General features: G+C 41.2%; 1 protein-coding gene across 1 annotated transcript in view; it reads right to left on the bottom strand.

The window, feature by feature from the left end:
• Positions 1-301: 301 nt before the first annotated feature.
• The window catches only part of LOC117543113 (cadherin-4-like), a 230,093-nt gene continuing 208,533 nt past the window's right edge, over positions 302-21,861 (bottom strand). The window contains 7 exon segments of the mRNA XM_034211189.1: positions 302-2,888; positions 4,641-4,805; positions 4,926-5,065; positions 9,812-10,048; positions 10,766-11,005; positions 15,438-15,580; positions 20,550-20,806. Of these exon segments, the coding sequence (XP_034067080.1) occupies positions 2,682-2,888; positions 4,641-4,805; positions 4,926-5,065; positions 9,812-10,048; positions 10,766-11,005; positions 15,438-15,580; positions 20,550-20,806 (1,389 nt within the window). The 3' untranslated portion in view covers positions 302-2,681.

The raw sequence follows: 21,861 nt of genomic DNA, 5'->3' as shown, positions 1-21,861 counted from the left end.
TATATACAGTAAGGCCTAGAGGAGTGAGTGTGTGCTAGTATAGACTGTACAAGTTGGTCTGAAGTGATGAAGCTAACCTTGAACAGCGATGCAGGTACGGCTGTAAGCTCATACAGAATCGCACGGATTCTCTAAAATGCACATGGCTTTTTGTGGCGAAGTATGCCAAGAATTCATTCAAAAACAAAACTGGAAATCAAAAGCAAACACCAGAAAGAAAACAGATAAATCAGGTAACCAAATGTATAAAACTGTTCCGAATATACAACATTTATATGTCAGAAATAATCACAAATAGCAGAAAGTAACAGCTGTGTTTATTTTGTAAAGATATTCCGTAGGCTGAGGAGCAATCGGATAGATAAGCTTCTCCAGCAGAACGCAGTGGAAACCGCTCAGTTTCCGCTGGAAGCCGACAGCTATCCTGAACACCGCCGCTGTCAATGTCGACACCTCCAGGTGCAATTTGAACCATTTATGTATTCATCTAAATCACCACGTTTATACCCTGTTAATCTCTTTAATTACACTTTGACCTTTCTTCCCTTCTTCATTGTCAAACCTCATCCTTATTTCATTCTAATGGCATTATGAATATTTGCATTAACATTTCCATATCTTGTCAAGTGAATTCCTTTCCATCTACTTTGAACATAAAGTAAAACAAATTGTTACCATTTGGGAACGAGTGTATTTATCTACAGCCATTCATATGAACTATGAGCAGGTAACGGGTGAAAAGCAGCTGGAGAAAAACAAAGAGCCTCTTCTGAAGCACATGGTCGTTACTGAGATTTCCTTCAAGCGTTCATAATTAATAGAAGACCTGGTCAACCAGCTGAAACAACCGAGGAGTGTTTCATCGAACACTCAGAAGATAAGGAATGATTTAACCTTTCTATCGTTCGGCAGCATCTCCCTGGTCCCTTCTTCAAAATGTTTTGCATATTTCAATAATTTAAAACAAAGGCTAAAGTGCTTTCTTTTCAGTTCTCTGTATGCGATTCTGGGGGGTCTGAAATGGGATTACAAACGCCCATGGGTAGTGCTGCATTTTCAAGTCACATCCTCACTGTCTCTTACTGAAGCTTTAGTTGTATGCTTTCATAATACTTCGTAACAGACTTTTTCTTCCTCTAACTTATTTTCAAAACCTCTTGAACTTGGAGCCAAAGAATTCAAGAGAAAATGTGCAATGAATGAAATGCTGCCTGAACGGAGACAGATTGTGAGGCGCTAATTCCCTGGCTCAGGCTCAATTCTCTCAGTTTCTGCGACATGGACCAGCACCAAAGTCTGTATATTAAAAGTTTTCTGAGAAACAACAGTGAATCAACAAAAGAGAAAGGAAATGAAAGAGAGAAAGGGATCTCAGAATGGGGCTCGTACACTCTTCATGTAACGCTGTCAGAGCTGAATCACATAGTTTTTCTTTTCCCTCATGTTTGTACAGTTTAAATACTTTTCTTTGACACATTTACCACACAATAGCTGCTGCCATGTTAATTACCTTTGGGCAAAGGGACAAACATGCAAACCTTGAATGATCTTGAAGGCAAACTCTCTTTAAATAACCCTCATTCATATACAATAACATTAGAGAGGTAACACACGTGACATGTCAATCTTCAAAGTTCAGTTACAAGCCTTATCGAGTTTGGTGCAAATACTGAGCGCTCAAAACAAACACAGCTGCTATTGAAGCCACGATAAACAAAGACACGCAATGCATTTCTTCTCTAAGACAGTCCCATGAAGTATTTCTGTGATTTCAGGAATCACATTCAAGTCGGCTGTGATCTAGGAACACAGATATGCCAGACTTGAAGAGTTAATGAATCGTCTGACAGACACACTGTAGACCTATAGGTGCAGTACGTCTACATAAAGCGCCCTCAGAGGCCTGTCTACTCTCCTCTGAAACTGACACTGACACTTCCTGCAGCTACCACAGAGCTGCAGGGCGATGAGAATGACAAGGGAAGGTCTGCGTTAAAGGGTCAGGGGTCATATGGGGGCATGTAAGCCCAGAGAATGGCAACCAATCCTGAGTTAGCGGGAGTCTGCTAAAAGATGCGCACCACTGAAGGCACTTTTTAAACAACAGTGCTTCTGTTCTAAGTAATTCCAGTTCAAGAAAGAATAAAACAGGACCCTCCGTGCACGAAGGACTTTCATATGTGTTCTTCTTTTATTCCCTTTTTGCTCCCCGCAGAAAAAGCAAGCAGCTCAACCTAAAGCTTCTGCAGATAGGCGGGGGGGGGGGCTGACTGAGGGAGGAGTGATAACCCTCAGGAGAACAGAATCAAAGGGGAGTGGGGGACAAATAAAGCTGCTCAAACTAAGGAGAAAAACAAAATCTGACTACCCAAAACTAAAATCTATATCTAGCACAAAACCTTTGAAGGAAAGAAAGCACAAGCGTTTGAAAATACAAACAGATCCTGCAAGTCAGAGCTTCTTCTGCAGGCTTAGAGCAGGAGACGGTTGAGAAGAGCCCGGAAACAGAATCCTGCCGCCGGTGCTCTGTGGGGGGGAATCTGGATTGGTTGGTTGGTCAGTGGGAACATGTCATTGTTAACTTGTGTTCAGTAAGGGTGTAAGAGCTCCATGTGTTGTAGAGACAGAGCATGGCAGGCCAGCTGACGGGACGAGGGTGTGTGTGTTTGATATGTGACTATTTAATCATCGTCGCCTCCTCCGTACATGTCGGCCAGCTTCTTGAAGCGAGGGCCCCAGTCGTTTAGGTAGTCATAGTCCTGGTCCCCCGTGCTGGAGGAGTTGAGGGTGCTCACGGAGCCGGCGGTGGAGCCACTGCCCTCGTAGTCAAACACCAGCAGGGAGTCGTAGGGGGGGGCGGTGGGGTCGTTGTCCGCCGCTCGCAGACCCTACACATGAAGAAGAGGAGGGGAGGGAGGGGTCAGTACTCTGGAGAAAATAATGTAAAAAAGGTTGAAAAACGCAGAAGTTCTTGGAAGGCAACTCCAGTAATTTAGTATCAAAGTGATGAAGCTGAGGCTAAAATGTCCTGAAACCTTCTGAGAGTGTCAAGCTCTAGAAAATGCAAATGCACATTTAGCTGCAGCTGGTGAAGCAGATTGTTTTCTTTATATACACTAATTGATGGTTTAATCTGCAACAATGCTTACTAATTTAAAAGTTGATTGTATGCAAAATCTCAAGTTGTCATCTGTAGTCAATAAAACGTAGGGTTACGCAAAGTATGATACGACTGGATAGTAGAGGTATAAAGTAACATGGTAATACCTCAATAGCTCAGAATTCTGCTGTAGGCGATACATCATACTGTATAGAGTTTAATAAAGGAGACATGGCATTGTACATGGACGTATTTTGGAAATACGTAATATCAAAAAGTTGTGCATTTGTACTGCTTTATGTTGTGATAGTACTTTTACTCTGTGCCATGATACTAAAGTTGAATCTCATCTAATTTCACACCAGCATGAACATTTTGTCTTTATATTTTTGTTCTAAAATAAAATATTCAACAAGATACTTCTCTTTAACTTTGGATACACAACAGGCTTCATAAGGCGGGTCCCTGTTAGGCTCAGAAGACTTAAATTATAACAGCCTTTATTTTATAAAGCATTCTCGTTGAGATCAGGAATCTCTTTTTGAAGGCCTGAGTACAGCAGAGGAAATACAACAGATATGAGACACACAGCCAATCACACACAAGCATCGCATCAGAAACAATCACAATAATCCCATTGAACATTTATTCTGTACCAAATGTAGGGTCTGTATAATGTGGGTGTTCCAATTATTAAAAGCAGAAAGAACAGGATGCATTATCCAGTTAATTCTGGCTTCTGGGTTTTATCAAACCCAACATATCAATATGTTGTTCCCCTTTATGAATACGATGTTAAGAGACCTGTTTTCTGTCGGTCCTGTTGATGTTCATGTTTTTTGGAAAGACAAATGAGAGTCCTGAAGGTTAGGCAGGTGGACTTCATCCATTTCACAGAAATGCACAGAGATGCTGTGGCTGGAAACTTAAAAAGCATCAACCCCCAGGGGTAGCCTACAGTGCGTGGCAGGAGCACCATGTGGTTGCTGTGTTTGTGTTTTACCAGACTGCTGGAGCGAGATCAGGTGAGTACATGTGTGAGCGGGAGAGAGAGATATATTTATAAATATATACAGAGTCAAGGCTGGATGGATCAAAGCTGAACAGCTGCCAACACCTCTCGAGTGTGAACGTGTTGTCACGAGTCTGTCAATCAGCATTTTCTCGCATCACTGTGCCAACGGTGCAGTTGTGTGTGTGTGTGTGTGTGTGTGTGTGTGTGTGTGTGTGTGTGTGTGTGTGTGTGTGTGTGTGTGTGTGTGTGTGTGTGTGTGTGTGTGTGTGTGTGTGTGTGTGTGTGTGTGTGTGTGTGTGTGTGTGTGAATAAAGCAGGTGCCGCGAGAGCAGCGGTAAAGTAAAACAAAACTCTAAGCTGTCCCCGTCACCATTCTGGAGTTTACATATTGAACAGCGTCCAGAAATGAGTAATCACATTAAATGTCAGATCGATGGGAAGTGGAAGTGAGAGGCCGGCTCACTGTGGAAGAGCTAACGCTGGTGGAGCTGTGTGTCTGCTGTGTGTGTGTGTGTGTGAGTTCACCTCGTGGATGAAGTCCCCGATGTCTCCAGGGTGGGGCACGACAGGTCTGATTGGGTACTGGGACTCGGGGATGATGGGACGCTCGTCCACCCTGCGGACGCCCGGCGGCTTGCTGATGATGTGCTCCAAGGAGTCAGGCTGCTGCAGCTGGCTCAGGTCGTAGTCCTACACGCACGCGCACGCACACACACGCACACACACACACACACACACACACAGATGTAGGTTAGCATGAAGGTCAACAAAGTAAGTGTGTGTATGGGTGTCTGTCTCCCGGGATCTTACCTGGTCCTCCTCTCCTCCCCCCTCTTCATCGTATTTTAAGATGTTGTCCCTGACATCGTCTTCAGGGTCGATAAGCAGCTGCTTGGTGTGCCTCTCCTTCTCTCTGCGCTTGATCCACAACACGAACAACAGCACCATGCCTGCAACAACACACACACACACACGATAAACCTTTAGGCTACACTGCATAACAAAACACACAATCAGGAAACCTTGTCATTAATAAAAATAAGAGTCTGCAGTGATGAGTCCCTAACCCTAGGCACAGTGGTTCTCTGAGCTAAATGCTTCGGTGAGCATGCTAACAATGCTACGTGCTGATCTTAGGCAGGTATAACGTTTACCATGTTCAGCAATAACACATTTGCATGTTAGCAATATCCTGAGGAGGATTAAATGTGTGTATAATAATTGGATGGAGTTCAATTTATTAGTTGAGATATTTCCCCTAAAACCAGTCAACCCAGTCTCACGGCATTTCGTGTTCACCTACACGATTTATTGATTCGTGTTCACCAACACGATTTGCCCCTTTTTTTCGTGTTGCACAGCACGATTTTAAAAGCAATGTATTTCTACTGCCTGCAGCACGTCTTTTTCTCCGGTCGGGTCGAGGAAGACCGGAAGCCGTGTGGTTCATAAAAACATGTTCTTACTCAAGATCAAGCCACAGTTATTGCTTTTATTTGAAATCGTATAATTTAGGACTTTTGTTGCCGTCTGTGAGGAAAATAAATGGGGCTCAGAGCCTCAGAATACTGAAATCTGTATTTTTAAATATTTGTTTCCTTCTAATTCGATATTCTTTTCAAAATAACATACTGTTATTTACTCACCAATAACACACAATTATCCTTGCTTTTATTTATTGGTTTAATTCCATAATCTCGGGCTTTTTTGGCGTCCGTCAGGAACTGAATTTCAAAATAAAAATAACCGGAAGCAGACGTAGGCCTATAAGGGACATTTCGAGCATCATTGCGATTGTCAACATTACCTGAGTTTAGGATGGCCGAAGACACTACACTACCCATAATCTCCAGCTATCGTTTAGGACTACAGTCCCCGTAAGGTTACGCAGAGCGTCAAACAGCTGTGAGAAATGGAACGAAACCACGCCAGACTATCAAAAACTGGAATCGAACGCCCCCCCCAGAACTACACATGCTCAGTGGCGACTGGTCATTAGGGGCAGGTGGGGCACAGCCCCACCTAGTGTCAGCAGAAAGTATTAAAAGTAATGATTACAAAAAAATGCAAAAAATAAATTAAAAAATATATAAAATATATTTTAAGATCATGTTTATTCATCTGATTCGTCTGTACATTGCCCTTTTAGTCTGTGTTCTTCTAATTAGTGTCTACAGTGTGTGCCTATTGAGCTGTTTTGAGCCATGTGGGACAAAACCCGATCCTGCCCCTCCCTCTCCCTGTTTAAGTCAATGGTGACTGTAAAAACTACACTGCGCATGCTCAGAGTATTGTCCTATTTAATGTGTGTGGCAAAAAAATAATGACCATAGGGGCATGCTGCCATCCCCACCATACGTCATCTCACATAATTCAGAGCTGATTGGCTGTAAGTACGTGTGCCGCGAAAAGTGTGGTGTGTGAAGAGGAGGAGAGAGAGCTGCAGTGAGGCGTCCTAAAACCCGGAAATAAACTGCGCATGGCTTCCCTCCACAAAAAAGCAATGATATTTCTCCATAGGATTTTAGAAAATAGCTCAAAATAAGATCTGTGGGAAACAAACCTGTTAGATAAATGCACGTTTTGTTCAGCCGGATAATATCCACATGTCTACCCTACTTTTATAATTTTCGAATCATAAATCTATTGATTAGATCAGATTTATGATAGACTTTTGAAACTACAAGAACATAAGGAGGACTTTTACAAAAAAGTAATAGAGATTTTTGTCCAGAAGGATAGGCAAATGGACTTCATCTTCATGTCAAGGTAAGACTGCAATTTGATTGAAAATGGGATCTTACTAAGAGAGAACAATTCAATATTTAAATGATACAATTACATTTTTTGGGTATCCTTTTGTTGAACTGTCTGTTTAAAATTAATTGAAGCATCAGACAAAAAAAGCTTTTGAAAATAATATGATATTTTGATTTAGGATCAAAATATAATATTTGTAAACCTGAAGAGTCAGAGCCTCACCAGCCATGAACCTCACTGCAGAAGCTTATATATAGACATCTAAGTTTTTTAATTATTATTAATTATTATTATTATATTATTAATTATGTGAAATATAAACAACCCTTAAATCAGACTTTAGTTACACCTGAGTAAAATTCAGGTAAGGTGATTGTCAAGTGCCAACAATCAGGAGAGATATTTGATAGTTGGTGCTTGAGAAGACTAAACATGTATCTGCAATTGACATGAATGGAAACGAGTAATAAAGTATATTCATTACTCGTTATTCTCTACTAATAGTTAATTAAAGACTGTATATTATGGCTATTTTTCACATCCCTTTCAAGATTTTCAAAGGTGTATTGACATATCATATACACAACTACAGTGTAGTTATGCAATGAATGAAACACTTGGGTCACAGGTTCCTCAACAGTGCATTACAAGACATCTATCAATATGTGTGTACCTCCACCATTAAACTGTCATATTCGGCACATTTCTTATTCTATCTACATACATAAGAGTATAATTCATATGTATAATATCAGTTAAAATAAGTGCTTCAACATAGTTAACATTGCAGGAAAGCAATATATTAGACGTTAAGTACTTTGTCAGGCTTAATATTTATCTGTAGATAGATACCCCCAACGTTTTTTTCTTATTTAAAAGAAGACCGTAATCTGTTATTTAATGTTTAAATAAAGGTTAATTCGTTTTTCTGTTTTTCACCTCCTCCTATTAATATCTTTGTACATTCTGCACTAAACTGTTTTATTGTAGAGATCACTTATAGTATCTTCTTGATTTTTTATATTCTATATTTATACTTTCCCCCTATGAAAGTATGTACTCTTAATATTTGTTTAATCAAATAAAACACAATAATTCAATAACGTGCTTTAACCACTAGGCGGTGCACACAGCCATAATAACTTTGTATTATTAGTGTAGGACACTTATGTTTTCGTACAACATCTGAAGATGTGTAGTTTTATGCATGCTTTCACATAATTTTACAGCATATTGCTATACTATTTCAGACTCAGTATTTACATTCTTACATTCAAAGAAAATCAGTAATATCTTTAAAAACTACAGTCCTTTTATATCAGCTGTGCACCGTTATGGTGTAAATATAACCTATCTGTGAATTAGATCAAATGTAAAAGTCAGCCGAATTAGTGTTGATACTGCAAGGAGACGTATTGTGTGAAGAGAAATTGAAGATGTTGTTTAATTGTTGAATATATTTATGATCCACGTCAAGTATTCAGTTTCGGCGGCATTTTCTCAGTTTTTCCAAAGGTCTTCTCATCAGGGCTCTATACATAAAGAACTACGGCAGATCTGTAATATACAATGCAGCCGAACCGTGTATTACAATGCCGTTATGTGATGACTTTCAAAGAGAAAAGCAAGAGCGCTCGGAATTAAGTATTATTTTATTCTTTTAAAATGTTTTCCGGATTTCATATCATATAACACCAAATCCCAGCATGCATTGCGGCTAAAACATCCAATAAACAAGCTTAAAACCATAGCTGAGGATCTTGGGTAATCGCTCGAAATGCCTACGTCTGTTTCCGGTTATTTTTATTTTGGAATTCAGTTCCTGACGGACGCCCAAAAAGCCCGAGATTATGGAATTAAACCAATAAATAAAAGCAAGGATAATTGTGTGTTATTGGTGAGTAAATAAAAGTGTGTTATTTTGAAAAGAATAACAGATTAGAAGGAAAAAAAGATTTAAAAAATACAGATTTCAGTATGCTGAGGCTCTGAGCCCCATTTATTTTCCTCATAGACGGCAACAAAAGTCCGAAATTATACGATTTCAAATAAAAGCAATAACTGTGGCTTGATATTGAGTAAGAACATGTTTTTATGAACCACACAGCTTCCGGTCTTCCTCGACCGACCGGAGAAAAATACGTGCTGCAGGCAGTAGAAATACATTGCTTTTAAAATCGTGCTGTGCAACACGAAAAAAAGGGGCAAATCGTGTTGGTGAACACGAATCAATAGATTAAAAATCGTGTTGGTGAACACGAAATGCCGTGAGACTGGGTTGAACCAGTACAAACTTTGAGTCCCAGACCAGTCTTTTTTTTCTGGTTTTAGCGTTACATTTCTTAGATCAATGAATTACAAATGACTTCCTTGAGAGAGAAATGTAAAACTTGACTTGGTCAAATAAACTTTAAAATAAATAAAATGTGAATCACTTCCAAAACTTAGTGTAGTATAAATAATGAAGGATGGATCATTCACACACAGACAGTAGGCTACAATCCAGTCACAACATCCAACAGTTTAAATATGCTATAGAACCCTGCAGCAGCCGCTCAGTTTGTCAACAGGACGTCTATATGTTTGAATAATGTGTCCCACGGCATCAAAGTGCGCCAGCGGCATGAATAACCAGCCATAGCAGATAACAGCAGATACACGCCCTACCAGGAAAAGAAGACAGAAACCTGCTTGTCAGGAGATGCTGGAGAAGAGTGCAGCAGTGGAGGCATTAATCCATTATACAAACTATTGTTCACGTTGCTGTATCGCAGCCTGGTGAATGTTTAATGACTGAACCCTGAAATGCACTCTTTTTGGCAGAATCAAATCACAAGCAGACTTAACTTTTACCTTAGTGCATGTATGTGTGTGTGTGTGACATGTCTGGAAGTTCTGAGGTGTCAGTGGGTGGGATGTGAGCAGCTGATACTCACTGAGCAGGATGATGATGCAGATGAGGATGGAGATGATGGCTCCCGTCCCCAGGCCGGCGGCGGCCACAGCTCCGAGGGTGGTGCAGTCTCCGTGCTCATCGCAGGGACACACCTTCACCTTGATGACGGACCGGTTGGACATCGGAGGGTTCCCCGAGTCCGACACGATCACAGGGACCTCGTACACCCCGGGCTCTAGGTATATCTGGTACCGCAGGCCAAGGCGGCCGTAGTCACCTGTGCAGAGAAGAGAGGAAACGGAAAAGTTACAAGATGTAACTAATATTCACATTTATTATTAAAAAAACTACAATATAAGCATCACATTTCAAATAGGTTTCTCTTGACCAAAATATAAAAAATGCTTCCACATAGGACACGTTTGAAATCATTGTCACGTTATTAATTAGAATGTTTTTTAAATGTTATATCAATATACCCAATATGGCAAGTGTTTAGGAAATCTCATGCATCCATTATGTGTTACATAATCACAAATCTTTTACTCGTATAAAACAAAACAAAATGTTGATTTACAATGCAATTTGCTGGAAATCATGGATTTGGAAACAGTATTATAACAAGAAATTAAATATATAATCTTAAAAAATGTTTGTAATATTATATCATATATGATCATAACATAATAAATTACATACATAACCTAAACTTGATAGTATTTAATAATCGCCCATACTCCTACCATATTTAATAACTTCAGTATAATACAGTACAGTAATAGTACACATGTGCAAGAAGGAGTTTTAAAAGAGGCATCTGACGGGATTTAGGTTACGTTACGTTTATAAACGTATGGATAAAGATTAGTATTAAATGTTTAGACTAATGCTACACTATGTTTTGTACTAATTGTAACATTGGCACTGTAAAACGTATCATAAATTAATGTTCCCATGTTCTCTAATGTCGGGGTTCTACGTTCACACTCCTCACCGCTGATCCGAGAGATGGTCCAGTTGCGTCGGATGCTGGCGGGGAAGTTGGGCAGCTCGAAGACGAAGGGTCCAGCGTTGGGTTCTGTGTCGGCGTCGGCAGCGGTGATGTTGACCCCGTGGACGTTCTTGTTTACCCGCTCACAGATCTGAGACTCCCTGGGTATGAGGGCTGGGGGGTTGTCATTAATATCTATCAGATAGATCTGCAGAGTGCCTGTGCCGCTGGCTGCAGGAGAGCCTGGGAGCAGAGAGAGGAGCAAATAGCATCAGGAGGGGAGGAAAGATGACGAAAGTGTGAAGTGAGAGGGATGTTTGAAAGAGAACAGGGACAGGACATGAAGGAAGACAGACGGGAGATAGGTAATGAAATAAAAAAAACGAGATAATACAAGAAAGAGAAGAGGTGAAAGGAAATCTGTCTTTCCACTTGGTGATGTTGGAGGTAGGGAAGCCGTAGACCTGGAGGAGAATTTCTGCCCTTGACAGAACTACTTTTGACAGTTGTGCTTAGCAGCTCCTCTTTTGGCTTCAGAGCGAAATCCAAAGCATCAGAGTCGATCCAGAGCAGGCACGGCACATCCACTGGCCTGGAGACTGCTTAGATACAATAATGATGACTGTAACACAATCAAACAAGTGCTTGTCTGTGTGTATTTACACAAAAACTAGGAGAGCCAGATAAAAGCATGCTGCCTGAAATATTAACAGTGTATTTCTGACAGGTGAAAAGGCCATTCTCATTGTAGTGCACACAGTCCTGCGTCTCCACCTACATACCTACATAACAAATGAGTCCCTGCTTACACATAATAAATCACTCCTTAAAAATATGTACTCACTGTGAACGCCTTTTCCACATTGCAGAGTATATCAGACCATTGCATAAAGTATGTTATTTATTTACCAGAGGCAATACACATTTATTAACTCCATTGTTCTGAGATGGCTTGTCAGATTCAGCCAAAGACATCCTTTGTTTTCCTACTCTCTTCTGGGTAGTTTAAAGGGTGTGAAGCCGATGTGTTAAACCTGCAGTATATGGCATTCTTTTATTTGTAATATTAAAAGCTCAATTTGGAACCAAATATGATCAAAATGTCCTATAGGTGTATTTGACTGCACTTTAGGAACACACAGTTGCCACATCTGCATACAAGTTTCACAATCATTTTGTTATACATGCTGATGTGACTTTATCAAAGTTGTGATATTGTCTTTGATCAACTCATTGCCACCAGTGTTGCACGTTCAATGTTGTGAGTCTGTGGACATTTTTAAGGCAATTGGAGGAATGTAGTCTGATGCTACTGCAGGCAGCCATAGCAGGTGCTGCATTTCTACACTATTGTCAGCCTCGGACTGTAATAACATGCACTAACGCACACAGACACACACCTCATCTGCAGACACAATCCTGAAGTCCTTTGCATTAATTGAACAGAGCAACAGACCATCAACAACAACATTTATGGAGAATTGAGAGTAACGAATAGACATTTGGTGAATCAGAGCGAGATGGAGGAGTAAGGAGAAAATGCATGAATGGGTACGTGTGGTGTGAAAATGTGCCACGGAGGAACGTAAAGAAAGAAAGGGGCTTAGGAGTATAAAGCTCAGAGCTGTTTATTGAGTGTGTGTCAGGGGGTGACGACCCTTAGCTGCCTCCAATTACGAGTCATTTCCCCGCCATGCCCCACTGGCTGAGCCATTGGATGGAATCAAGCGACCCCAAGGGCCCATCTTTGGGATGAGATAAGGGCGATGTAATTTACAAAGATATATGCAAAGCTGACAGATCTGCCAATTAAACACGGCAACAGAGCAAGACATTTGCCACAGGAGTGAGACACAGCTAAAGAAGAGCCGTAAGTGAGACCGTCGGGAGTTGAAATTCCTTCTGACTCGTAACAATACCAATATTATTGCGATACCATTATCATTATACATAAAGTTCAACTGATTGAAGACATATGGAGTGATCAGTAATTTACAATATGTGGAACTGGAGCACTGGAGCAGTCTACATCCATCCACGCACCAGTCACTTTAAAGGTTTAATAATCATAAATGTGTAATATAATCATCTTATTTCTACTTATAGTTAGTTTTAAACTGGACCATTCACATAAAAAGGTAATAGCAGCTGCCAAATTACATACAGCTATAGCACTTATCCAGAAGAAAGCACTCTTGGCTCTTACGCATACAGTATGAGTCACAGTGTAATGTGAGGAAGAGGTGATTTGCTAAGCCTGGCAAATACTCTGCATCAGATTTAAAATGTTTGTTACCAACCAGAAGTGCAGATTATATATTGAGGAAAACTATAAGTAGCCAAACAATTCTATAAAACGCTGCTATACCCCTGCCCTATTACTGTTTGCCCCAACCCTAGCAGAATCATTTTGTAATCACCTTTGTTTTGTCTGCACATGTGCAAAAACAGCTGCACCTTGGTAGCATCTACAATAAAACAGTAAACACATGCACACACACACACACACACACACACACACACACACACACACACACACACACACACACACACACACACACACACACACACACACACACACACACACACACACACACACACACACACACACACACACACACACACACACACACACACACACACACACACACACACACACACACACACACACACACACACACACAGGCTTTTTCCTTCAGCAGCTTTGTTAATCCCAGCCATGTATGGGGGACATGTGGAAGCAGCTTGCCGCAGCTGATAGGAGAATTATGTGGGTTTTAACCAGCTAAATAAATAATTATGTTTGTGTAAATTCCTCAAAAGGATTTGTATTAACTCCTTTTTTCTGATGGCGGCTCAGAGATGTGAGGGAGGGTGGAAAGACTTGTAGCAAGCCTACCATATACTCTTTGAAAAACACAAACAATACCACAGGGTGTCTAAAAATGAAGAGTGTGTGTCAAAAGGGTGTGAGGAAGGCCTAATATGTCGTGGGTCGACATCAAAATATGGTAGCAAAACAGCTTCTTAACCTGATTTCATGTCCCATCCTAGCCTTACCGTCTCATGGTTCTTCTTACCATAATCCCTCTCACGTTATGACAGCTGGCACTCCTAGTAACCCCCACAAAGTCACACTGATGTGGCCTACACACTCAAATATGTATACACACACTCTTGGTCTCATGTTTTGGATTATTTGAAATACCCTTACATGTCATTTAGATAATGCTTTCATCCAAAACAACTTCATAAATACACTTCAAAACCGTAAACATGCCTACAGGAACTATTTGGGGTTCATCATCTTGCCTAAGGACCCTTATTCATGTGGACTGCAGGGGTTGAACCACTGACCCTCTGATTGGTAGATGCCCATTTACCTCGTGAGTTGCAGATGCCCACAGTTCCAATATTAGCCAAACATACACCGCTCTAAACTGTGCACTTTACAGAGGTCAGGATGAGAAAACACTTCTCTACGGAAATAGGTAACATACAAATAAAAAAGGAGTCTAGGGAAATAACAGGGGGAGAAATGATATGTTTGTGAAGTTCAAACAGCAGGAGTGAGTCAACCTCTAATCCCGCTGCCTCCCTTCCCATCAACACTGCAGGTTATATGTCATGGCGTCTGAAGTTGTCAATCATCGCCAAAAAAAGCCCTCTCACACACACACATGCAAACAAACACACACTAATGCTCACATCAACATGTAACAAATGAGAGCATTCTTCACACATGCTCACACCTATAAATACTGCAATGTTTCAAAGCCAGCTCAACTTAAGGTAAACACACCAGTGCCCTGCACGTCACTGATAAGGCCATTTGGAGAAGGGAGGGGAAAAAGCTTTCCTTTCCAAGAACTCACTTCCACTTGAGAAAAAGGGATGTCAAACTTTGAGAGCAAATATATATGCCACAATGTGAAGGGAAAAGGATTGGGCAGTAATTGACAGAAAAAAAGAAGGACGAGCGAATCAGCAGTGTGACTAGTTTATGTGAATTCAGGATTTTTTTTCAACATCGGCTGCAATGCACATGAATGCTGTTCTTCTTCCATCTCTGAACCACAAATGTCTTTATTTTCAACTAACTGTAAGCCATATTTTCATATTTTTCGATGTATTTATTATCAAGCTTTTAACTCCAGCTGCACTGGCAACAGCAGTAATTGCCTTTCTCAAGGACGTTTTCAATATTTGTGAGAGGTTGTGTCCATTTTAACTTATTCCACCCTCCTGTCTGCAGCTGGTTTTGTCGCTTCAACCAATGACTTACCAGTCAGAAGCCCTGAGTCTAAGACCCATACACGATAAAGGCAATGTTAAAGTGCTTTGAAATTACTGAGTGCTCATTTCAAAGTGCTTTTTGGATGTTACTTACTCCATTTAGGTGTTAATTGTGCTTTCATCCCAGGCAATGCTTTTATAAAATCAAAATGACTAAGGAATTGCCCGTTCTGTGATCCAGTACACTATTACTAAATGTTAAAAACTAGAACAACCAAAGGAAAATAATTGGTATTATATCTTCAGAGTAGCGAAGGCAAAATGATATACATTAAAAACAGTAATTGCTCGAGTGTACAATCTGTCAATATGTTTTAGCTCTTTTAACAATGGGAATAAGAACAGCAAGAATGAAATGTGTGCATTAGAAAAGGCTTACCATTGTCTGTTGCCAGAAATGTTGCTTCATATAGGTTGTTTTTCACATAGATAGACTCCCGGTCCAGCATGGCTGTGGTTAGGATCTGACCGTTGGTTCTGTTGATGGACAGCCAATCTGCCGGGTCGTTCAGCTTTGAATACCTAAAGGAACACAAAGGACAATTAATGGAGAAGTAAGCGCTAGTGTTTACCAGCAGATTGAAAATGTTGTCTTGCGCCTGTGCATATAAAGATTGCCTGCACATAAACACACTCAGAAAATCACAACAGCCTGACCTTCACACAGTTTAATTCTTCATTGACTTCTCCTCCAGAGCCTGCAGCCTACAGTCAATTTCACCTCATTTTTCACTCCTGTGTACCAGCCATTGAAGTCAATTACCTTCCTAGTTAAGCACTGCTGCCACCACCTGTGTGTGTGTGTGTGTGTGTGTTGCATGTACATATTCTAGGAAATGTTTGCTTATTCTGGGCAGGGCTTAACTGCATACATGCATGTTTCAGTGTGTGGATGTTTGCAAATGTCACTGAGTGTGTGTGGCGATGCTGTGCAGAGACGAGTGGAGATGAGACGATAGGATCTTGGTTCTGATCGTGAAACAGGAGAGAGGATGTGGAAGCAGGTGGCGACATCCCCCAGGATAAAGGCCAACGAAGAAACAGGGGATCATCTCCAGGATTGAACCCCAATCTCACTCTGATCTAACTGTTCTTATTTCTGAGGCGTTTGTCGCTTCTGCTTGTTCAACACTTTCATTTCTATCAGATCTCTCTTGGCCCGTGCCTCCTCACCTCATCCTACGATGCTTTAGTATTCTTACATTTTTTTATCCCTGTCTATATCTTCTCATCCATGTCTCATTCCCTCTGTGATGCAGAGTTCATCATCTGCCACCTCTGTTGCCTGCAATCTCCCTTTTCATGTGTGGAACATCGTTTGCGGACATGTGACACCATGGCCTTACACAACAAGGATTCTACCTGAATCAAATTTCATTTCAATGAATGTCATGTTATGTGACCAACACTTCCAGCTTTTAAATCCATCCAAAATGAAATGGACTTGACCTTAACCTTGCCTTTTACATGTATTGAATTATTGTGTGCTTACAGTCAGTGTGTAGCCCACTTGTTTATTTGTGTTCGATTAAAAACGGCATGAGCATTTCTACTTACATGGAGGAGAGTGAAAGCCTGGAGGGTTGGGTGGCAGTAAAAAGGGAGGGGGTTGGACAGAGAGTATAATCTCTCTCCTGCAGTTAAGGACGTGGGATTTTCCCAGCAGGCCGTGGGCATGATCCCAGGCGTAGCGCAGTATGGGGAAGGGGATCACAGAGATGACATTCCCATACTCTAGACGGATTCACACAGGCAAGCCAAGCCCACCGCCACTAACTGGCGGTCTGTGAAATCCCCACCAGGACAACAGTGAGTCCATCTCAGTGGGAGGGTGGAATAAGAGAGTGAGGAATGTGATCAGAAATGGGTAGGAGGGGAAAGCGAGAGAGAGGGGTGACATTCGGAAGTAGCAGCCTGATCTGGTTTTAATGTCCTCATTAGGACTGACTTGATACCTACTGCTATTCTCTGTCCAAATGCATCTCTATTGGCCTTGCCATGCCAAACCTTCTCTCCGTCTGGCCTGACAGAGAAAACATATTTCTAATGTAGAGCAGACAAACTGCTGCAAACTGCACTGAGCGGATATGTAAGGGTCCCAACAACAAGAATGTTGCTCTTTGAAAAAATTATTACTTTTTGTTTAAATTAAAATACCAGTTTGACATTTTGGTGAATACACTTTATTTGTAACAGTATAATGATTAGATTGATTGCACTCACATATATTATGCTAAATCGAAAGCCAGAGTCAACCGACAATAAGCGTAGGGTTTTTGTCCACAAACAGTGGTGCTAGTTGCCAGGAAACCTCCCAGTGATAAGTTGCTGCTCTCAGCCAAGAAATAGCCCAGGGAAGAACTCCCAGTAAAACCACATCTGTTTCCCATCCTCATGCTAGGCTAAGAATATGGTCTGCTGCAGCTTTACATTTAGTGTACAAACATGATCATGTTTTTTTCTGCATTTCCCAAAATGCCTTACTATACCTTTAAACACATTCACTGCATATACAACCACCCGCATTATTAGTTTGTTCCTAAAGGTAAACTCCAGAAAAGTTAAGGTCAGAATGCACTTTGCTTTAAGTCCTTTTTTTACTTACTAATTTGTTCTGATAGCTCTCAGTAAACAATGGGGCTCCTCTGCCCATTAGAATGATGATAATGCCAAAGTGTTTTTGTTTACATGTCTCAACCGTCAACAATGTTACTGTGGGCAACTGGCAGTCCCTATCACTAACTTTTTTAATAAGGTGCTATGCCAATTTATTGGAAAGGTAAACAGTCCTTTTTTACTCTAGTGCGATTTTGGAAAAATGTTATATTTTGGGGAAAAGTTTAATTATTTTTTCCTGTGGCTTATTTCTCATGCCTCCCATAGCCCTCCCCTACCTGAAGGTTTCTCTCATTTGAGATATGGCTGGTGTGTGAGTATAGTGGGATGTATGATTAGGCCTGGCAGGTTGGTGATCTTAGCAAGCAGCAGGGAGAGACATGAAATTTATTTTTCAAACCCCCGACCCTGAGGATGAAAAATGCATGTCTGAAGCTTAGCCAAGGAGGTTTGGGTAATCATTTATGCCAGTGTCTCCAGTCACACGCCCGACCTTACTGGTGGGGTGTCTGACAGGTGATGCATGATGTGTCACTCTGCGTCTCCCTCCCCTGCGTCTGTCCACATCGCATCCAAACTAATCCCAAAAGGACACTGTCAGTCTGTCCCTCCTTTGATGAGCATCCCTCAAGTTCAAACCTTGACACGAAGTCAGCTCCCCTTCCTCGGCTCTTTACGCCTCCTTCTCCTTAGCTCTTTTATTTTTAGAACCATACTTTAAACTTGCCTCCTTTTAAATCCCCTCCTTGCATCTCCACCATCCATTACAAAGACATACAGCTCTTTGTCATATGCAGAGTTGATGCCATTAATTAAAGGTAACATAAATTGCGGTGTGTATAACAGTCTCCCCCATGCAAGCAGACATGTCGGCTAACTCTTTGACTGATGGGGTTTTTGAGGTATGCACACTGAGAGACCAGTTCTGTGTGAGAGAAGTTTGAAAATGAAAGTATTGTAGGGTGATGCAAACATTGTAGAGGGTTTTAGCTGATTGGCAAGAATGAGCCCCTGAATATCCTTTTTCTTCAGAATAATGAGAATTCAGGAGATGGAGGGAACAGCTTTGATTAGTGTCCTTACATAACAGTCTAGAGTAGATACCTATTATGGGACTGGTGTAAAGCGGGCGGATTGATAGTGATCCTATCCAGATGGATTCAAACGAATGAGGTGGTGGATTTGCTATCTCTACAGTGCTGCTTCCTCTCATGGAGCACAGAGCAGAGAAACCACTACTTAAGTGGACCTATCATGCTATATTTGAATAATATATTGTAGGGCCATACCTATATAAAACATGTCTGTGAAGTTTTTTTTTCAAAATACCAAAGAGATCCTGCATTTTAGCCATGCCTCATTTCGCTCTATTTGCTCTTTTCCAGCCCTGTTTTTGCAGGGGCTGATTCTGTGAGAAGTCTTCTTCGCTGCTTTTGTCGCAGACTAGAGCGCCACTTACAGGCCTGGCATATGTACAGCGCTTTCGAGCGGCAATGGCAGTGGTCGTGGCCCAATCCCCCATTCCCCTGATAGGTGGAGAGTTGCCCATATATAGGCGGAGCACCCCTTTTCTGACGTCAGAAAAATTCAAATCTGTATCAGCTCCGTTGCAGCCCCGTTTTTAGAGAGTTGGAGGAAAAGAGAGAGGGTTGTGTTTTCTGACACTTGGTGAGTTCCAAAGAGGTTAAAGTGAAATCAACAGGGAGAGAGAAAGATGAGAGAGAGAGAGAGAGAGAGAGAGAGAGAGAGAGAGAGAGAGAGAGAGAGAGAGAGAGAGAGAGAGAGAGAGAGAGAGAGAGAGAGAGAGAGAGAGAGAGAGAGAGAGACCGACCAGCTGGTGACTTTGGCGTCTTCTTAAATTATAATGTACACCCAATTTACTCTCATTTGCTGGGAAATTCACTGGGAGATTTGTTTAGATCTTTTCCCCAGAGGAAATGGGAAGGAAGAGGCTGCTGGAGTGTGAGGCTTGGGCGGGGGTGGTGTATTAATGCCACAGCCGTGTTATTAACTCAATAGCTGCACTATGCTGTGCCAGTTACACTCACTATAATCTACAAGGACATTCTACATGTGACAATGAGTACAAACACAATTCATCCAAAGCTTTCTCTTTGCGACATCAATACAGAGCAAAGTGTACTCAATAGATCATCTGTAAGTTTGAGAGACTGTAATGCAGTTACTGCTACAGTCACGTTGACAGCAGGACTGAGGAAAGGTCTTCTGGTCATTTAAAGGTTGGTTTACATTTAAAATCCAGAGAGGCTTAGCGCAGAGAAAGAACACTGCAGGTGGACATAATGCTGTGTCAGGCGTTTGGGCTCGAGCCAGCTGCTCTCTTTATTCTCCTCCCTCCCTCCCTCCCTCTATCTCTCTTGCTGCTTTTGCGTGTGTGTGTATGTGTGTGTGTGTGTGTGTGCACCTGCATGTATGTGCTCATGAAATCTACAGAATGCACACACTTCTGATTACTCCAGAGGCTATTGCTCCCTATTAACCTCATCCTGCTTACTAAGAGTTCTCCAGTGGCTCATACACTTCGCACAGTAAGACTTTGGGAGATGAGTGATGCCAAAATATAGTCCCATAGTTGAACTTTGACACCTAGCTACTGACCTGGAACCTATCCAAACTTATTTTTAGCCTGCTGTTAGCGCATATGTTGGGATTTCTGCCAGGATTGTACTAATAATGCAGCTAAGCAGAGTTCACAGGAATTACTTTTCTGGGTCTAGGGACTGTCCATATGTAAAAGAACAAACTTATTTTTCACCGGAAGACATTTAAGCTAATTGCCTGCAATTAAAATGTCAGAATTAGCTCAATTAGGATTACAATTGTAAAGGGTTATTGCATTGCAGTCACTCTGTACCTGATTGTCTGCAGCATAGATAGTCGGTCGGGATCGGAGGCAGAGAAGGTCGTGAGGCTGGTGCCAGCAGGGACCCCCTCCTCAAAGCGGATGTGTTTGGGGTTATTGGGGAAGTAAGGGGGCTCGTTGACGTCCTGCACGGATATGGTGACCCCAGCTGTGGACTGGAGCGACGACTGGATGCCACTGGCTAGGTGGGCCTGGTTGGAGACCACCACCGTCAGCATGAAGGCACGGTTCATCTCATAGTCTACTGGCTGCAGCAAGGAAGTAACAAGAAGAATGTGTGAGAAGAGAACGTTGAACTGATTTCAATAAATTAAAACATTACAAAACCGTTTTTTATGCTAAACAGTCAAAGATAGTTTTTAGATAATGAATTCCAGCACGGGGATAACATTAAACCTTGTGAACTCCTACATTATAATGATGGAATGCTACAATTTGTACATTTGTGCTTCCTTATTATAATTTACCTAGTACATTTTACATATTTAAAAAAAAGACTGCCAAAATATGATAGGAAGTTCTTCTTTCAATACAATCAAGTAGACCCCTGTCACTATGTAAAGCCTCACAAAATATTACTGAAGTTAAATGTCACCTCTGTGTGAACTGATAATGAAAATATAAACTACATCTATATGGTAATTATTGCAGTGTTGATATTGTTATTTTCTGTATTTATCATGTTCACTCAATTCATGTTCCTGTATATATGGGGAAAAGAAAAGAAGGGATTTCTGATTATTTAAAAATAAATACATTCTTACTTAAAACTATTGTCGTTATTAATGATTTAAAGGTAAAGAAAATAGATTCAAAATCTCTTTCTCAGTCTGTGAATATGAATAACATTAGAGGTATCATTACCATTATTACTTTTTATGAGCAAACGATGTCAAGTATTCCAGCATATATTACGCTCATTATAAAGTAAAAACCCCTGTCAACATTTCTCTTTTGTGGCTGGGGAAAATGTGCTGCACCTTGCCGATGATAAAGGACATTATAATAAATGAGCAGATGCCGTGTCAAGTGTTGCCATGATATATTGGACCCATATTCTCTCTAAACTACTCACCAAAACACACACACACACACACACACACACGCACGCACACACACACACACACACACACACACACACACACACACACACACACACACACACACACACACACACACACACACACACACACACACACACACACACACACACACACACACACACACACACACACACACACACCACACACACACACACACACACACACACACACACACACACACACACACACACACACACACA

Source organism: Gymnodraco acuticeps, unplaced genomic scaffold (genome assembly GCF_902827175.1).
Source record: "Gymnodraco acuticeps unplaced genomic scaffold, fGymAcu1.1, whole genome shotgun sequence".
NCBI classification, from domain to species: Eukaryota; Metazoa; Chordata; class Actinopteri; order Perciformes; family Bathydraconidae; genus Gymnodraco; species Gymnodraco acuticeps.
The sequence above is the reverse complement of the archived record's forward strand: the minus strand, read 5'-3'. Positions and strand labels throughout refer to the sequence as shown.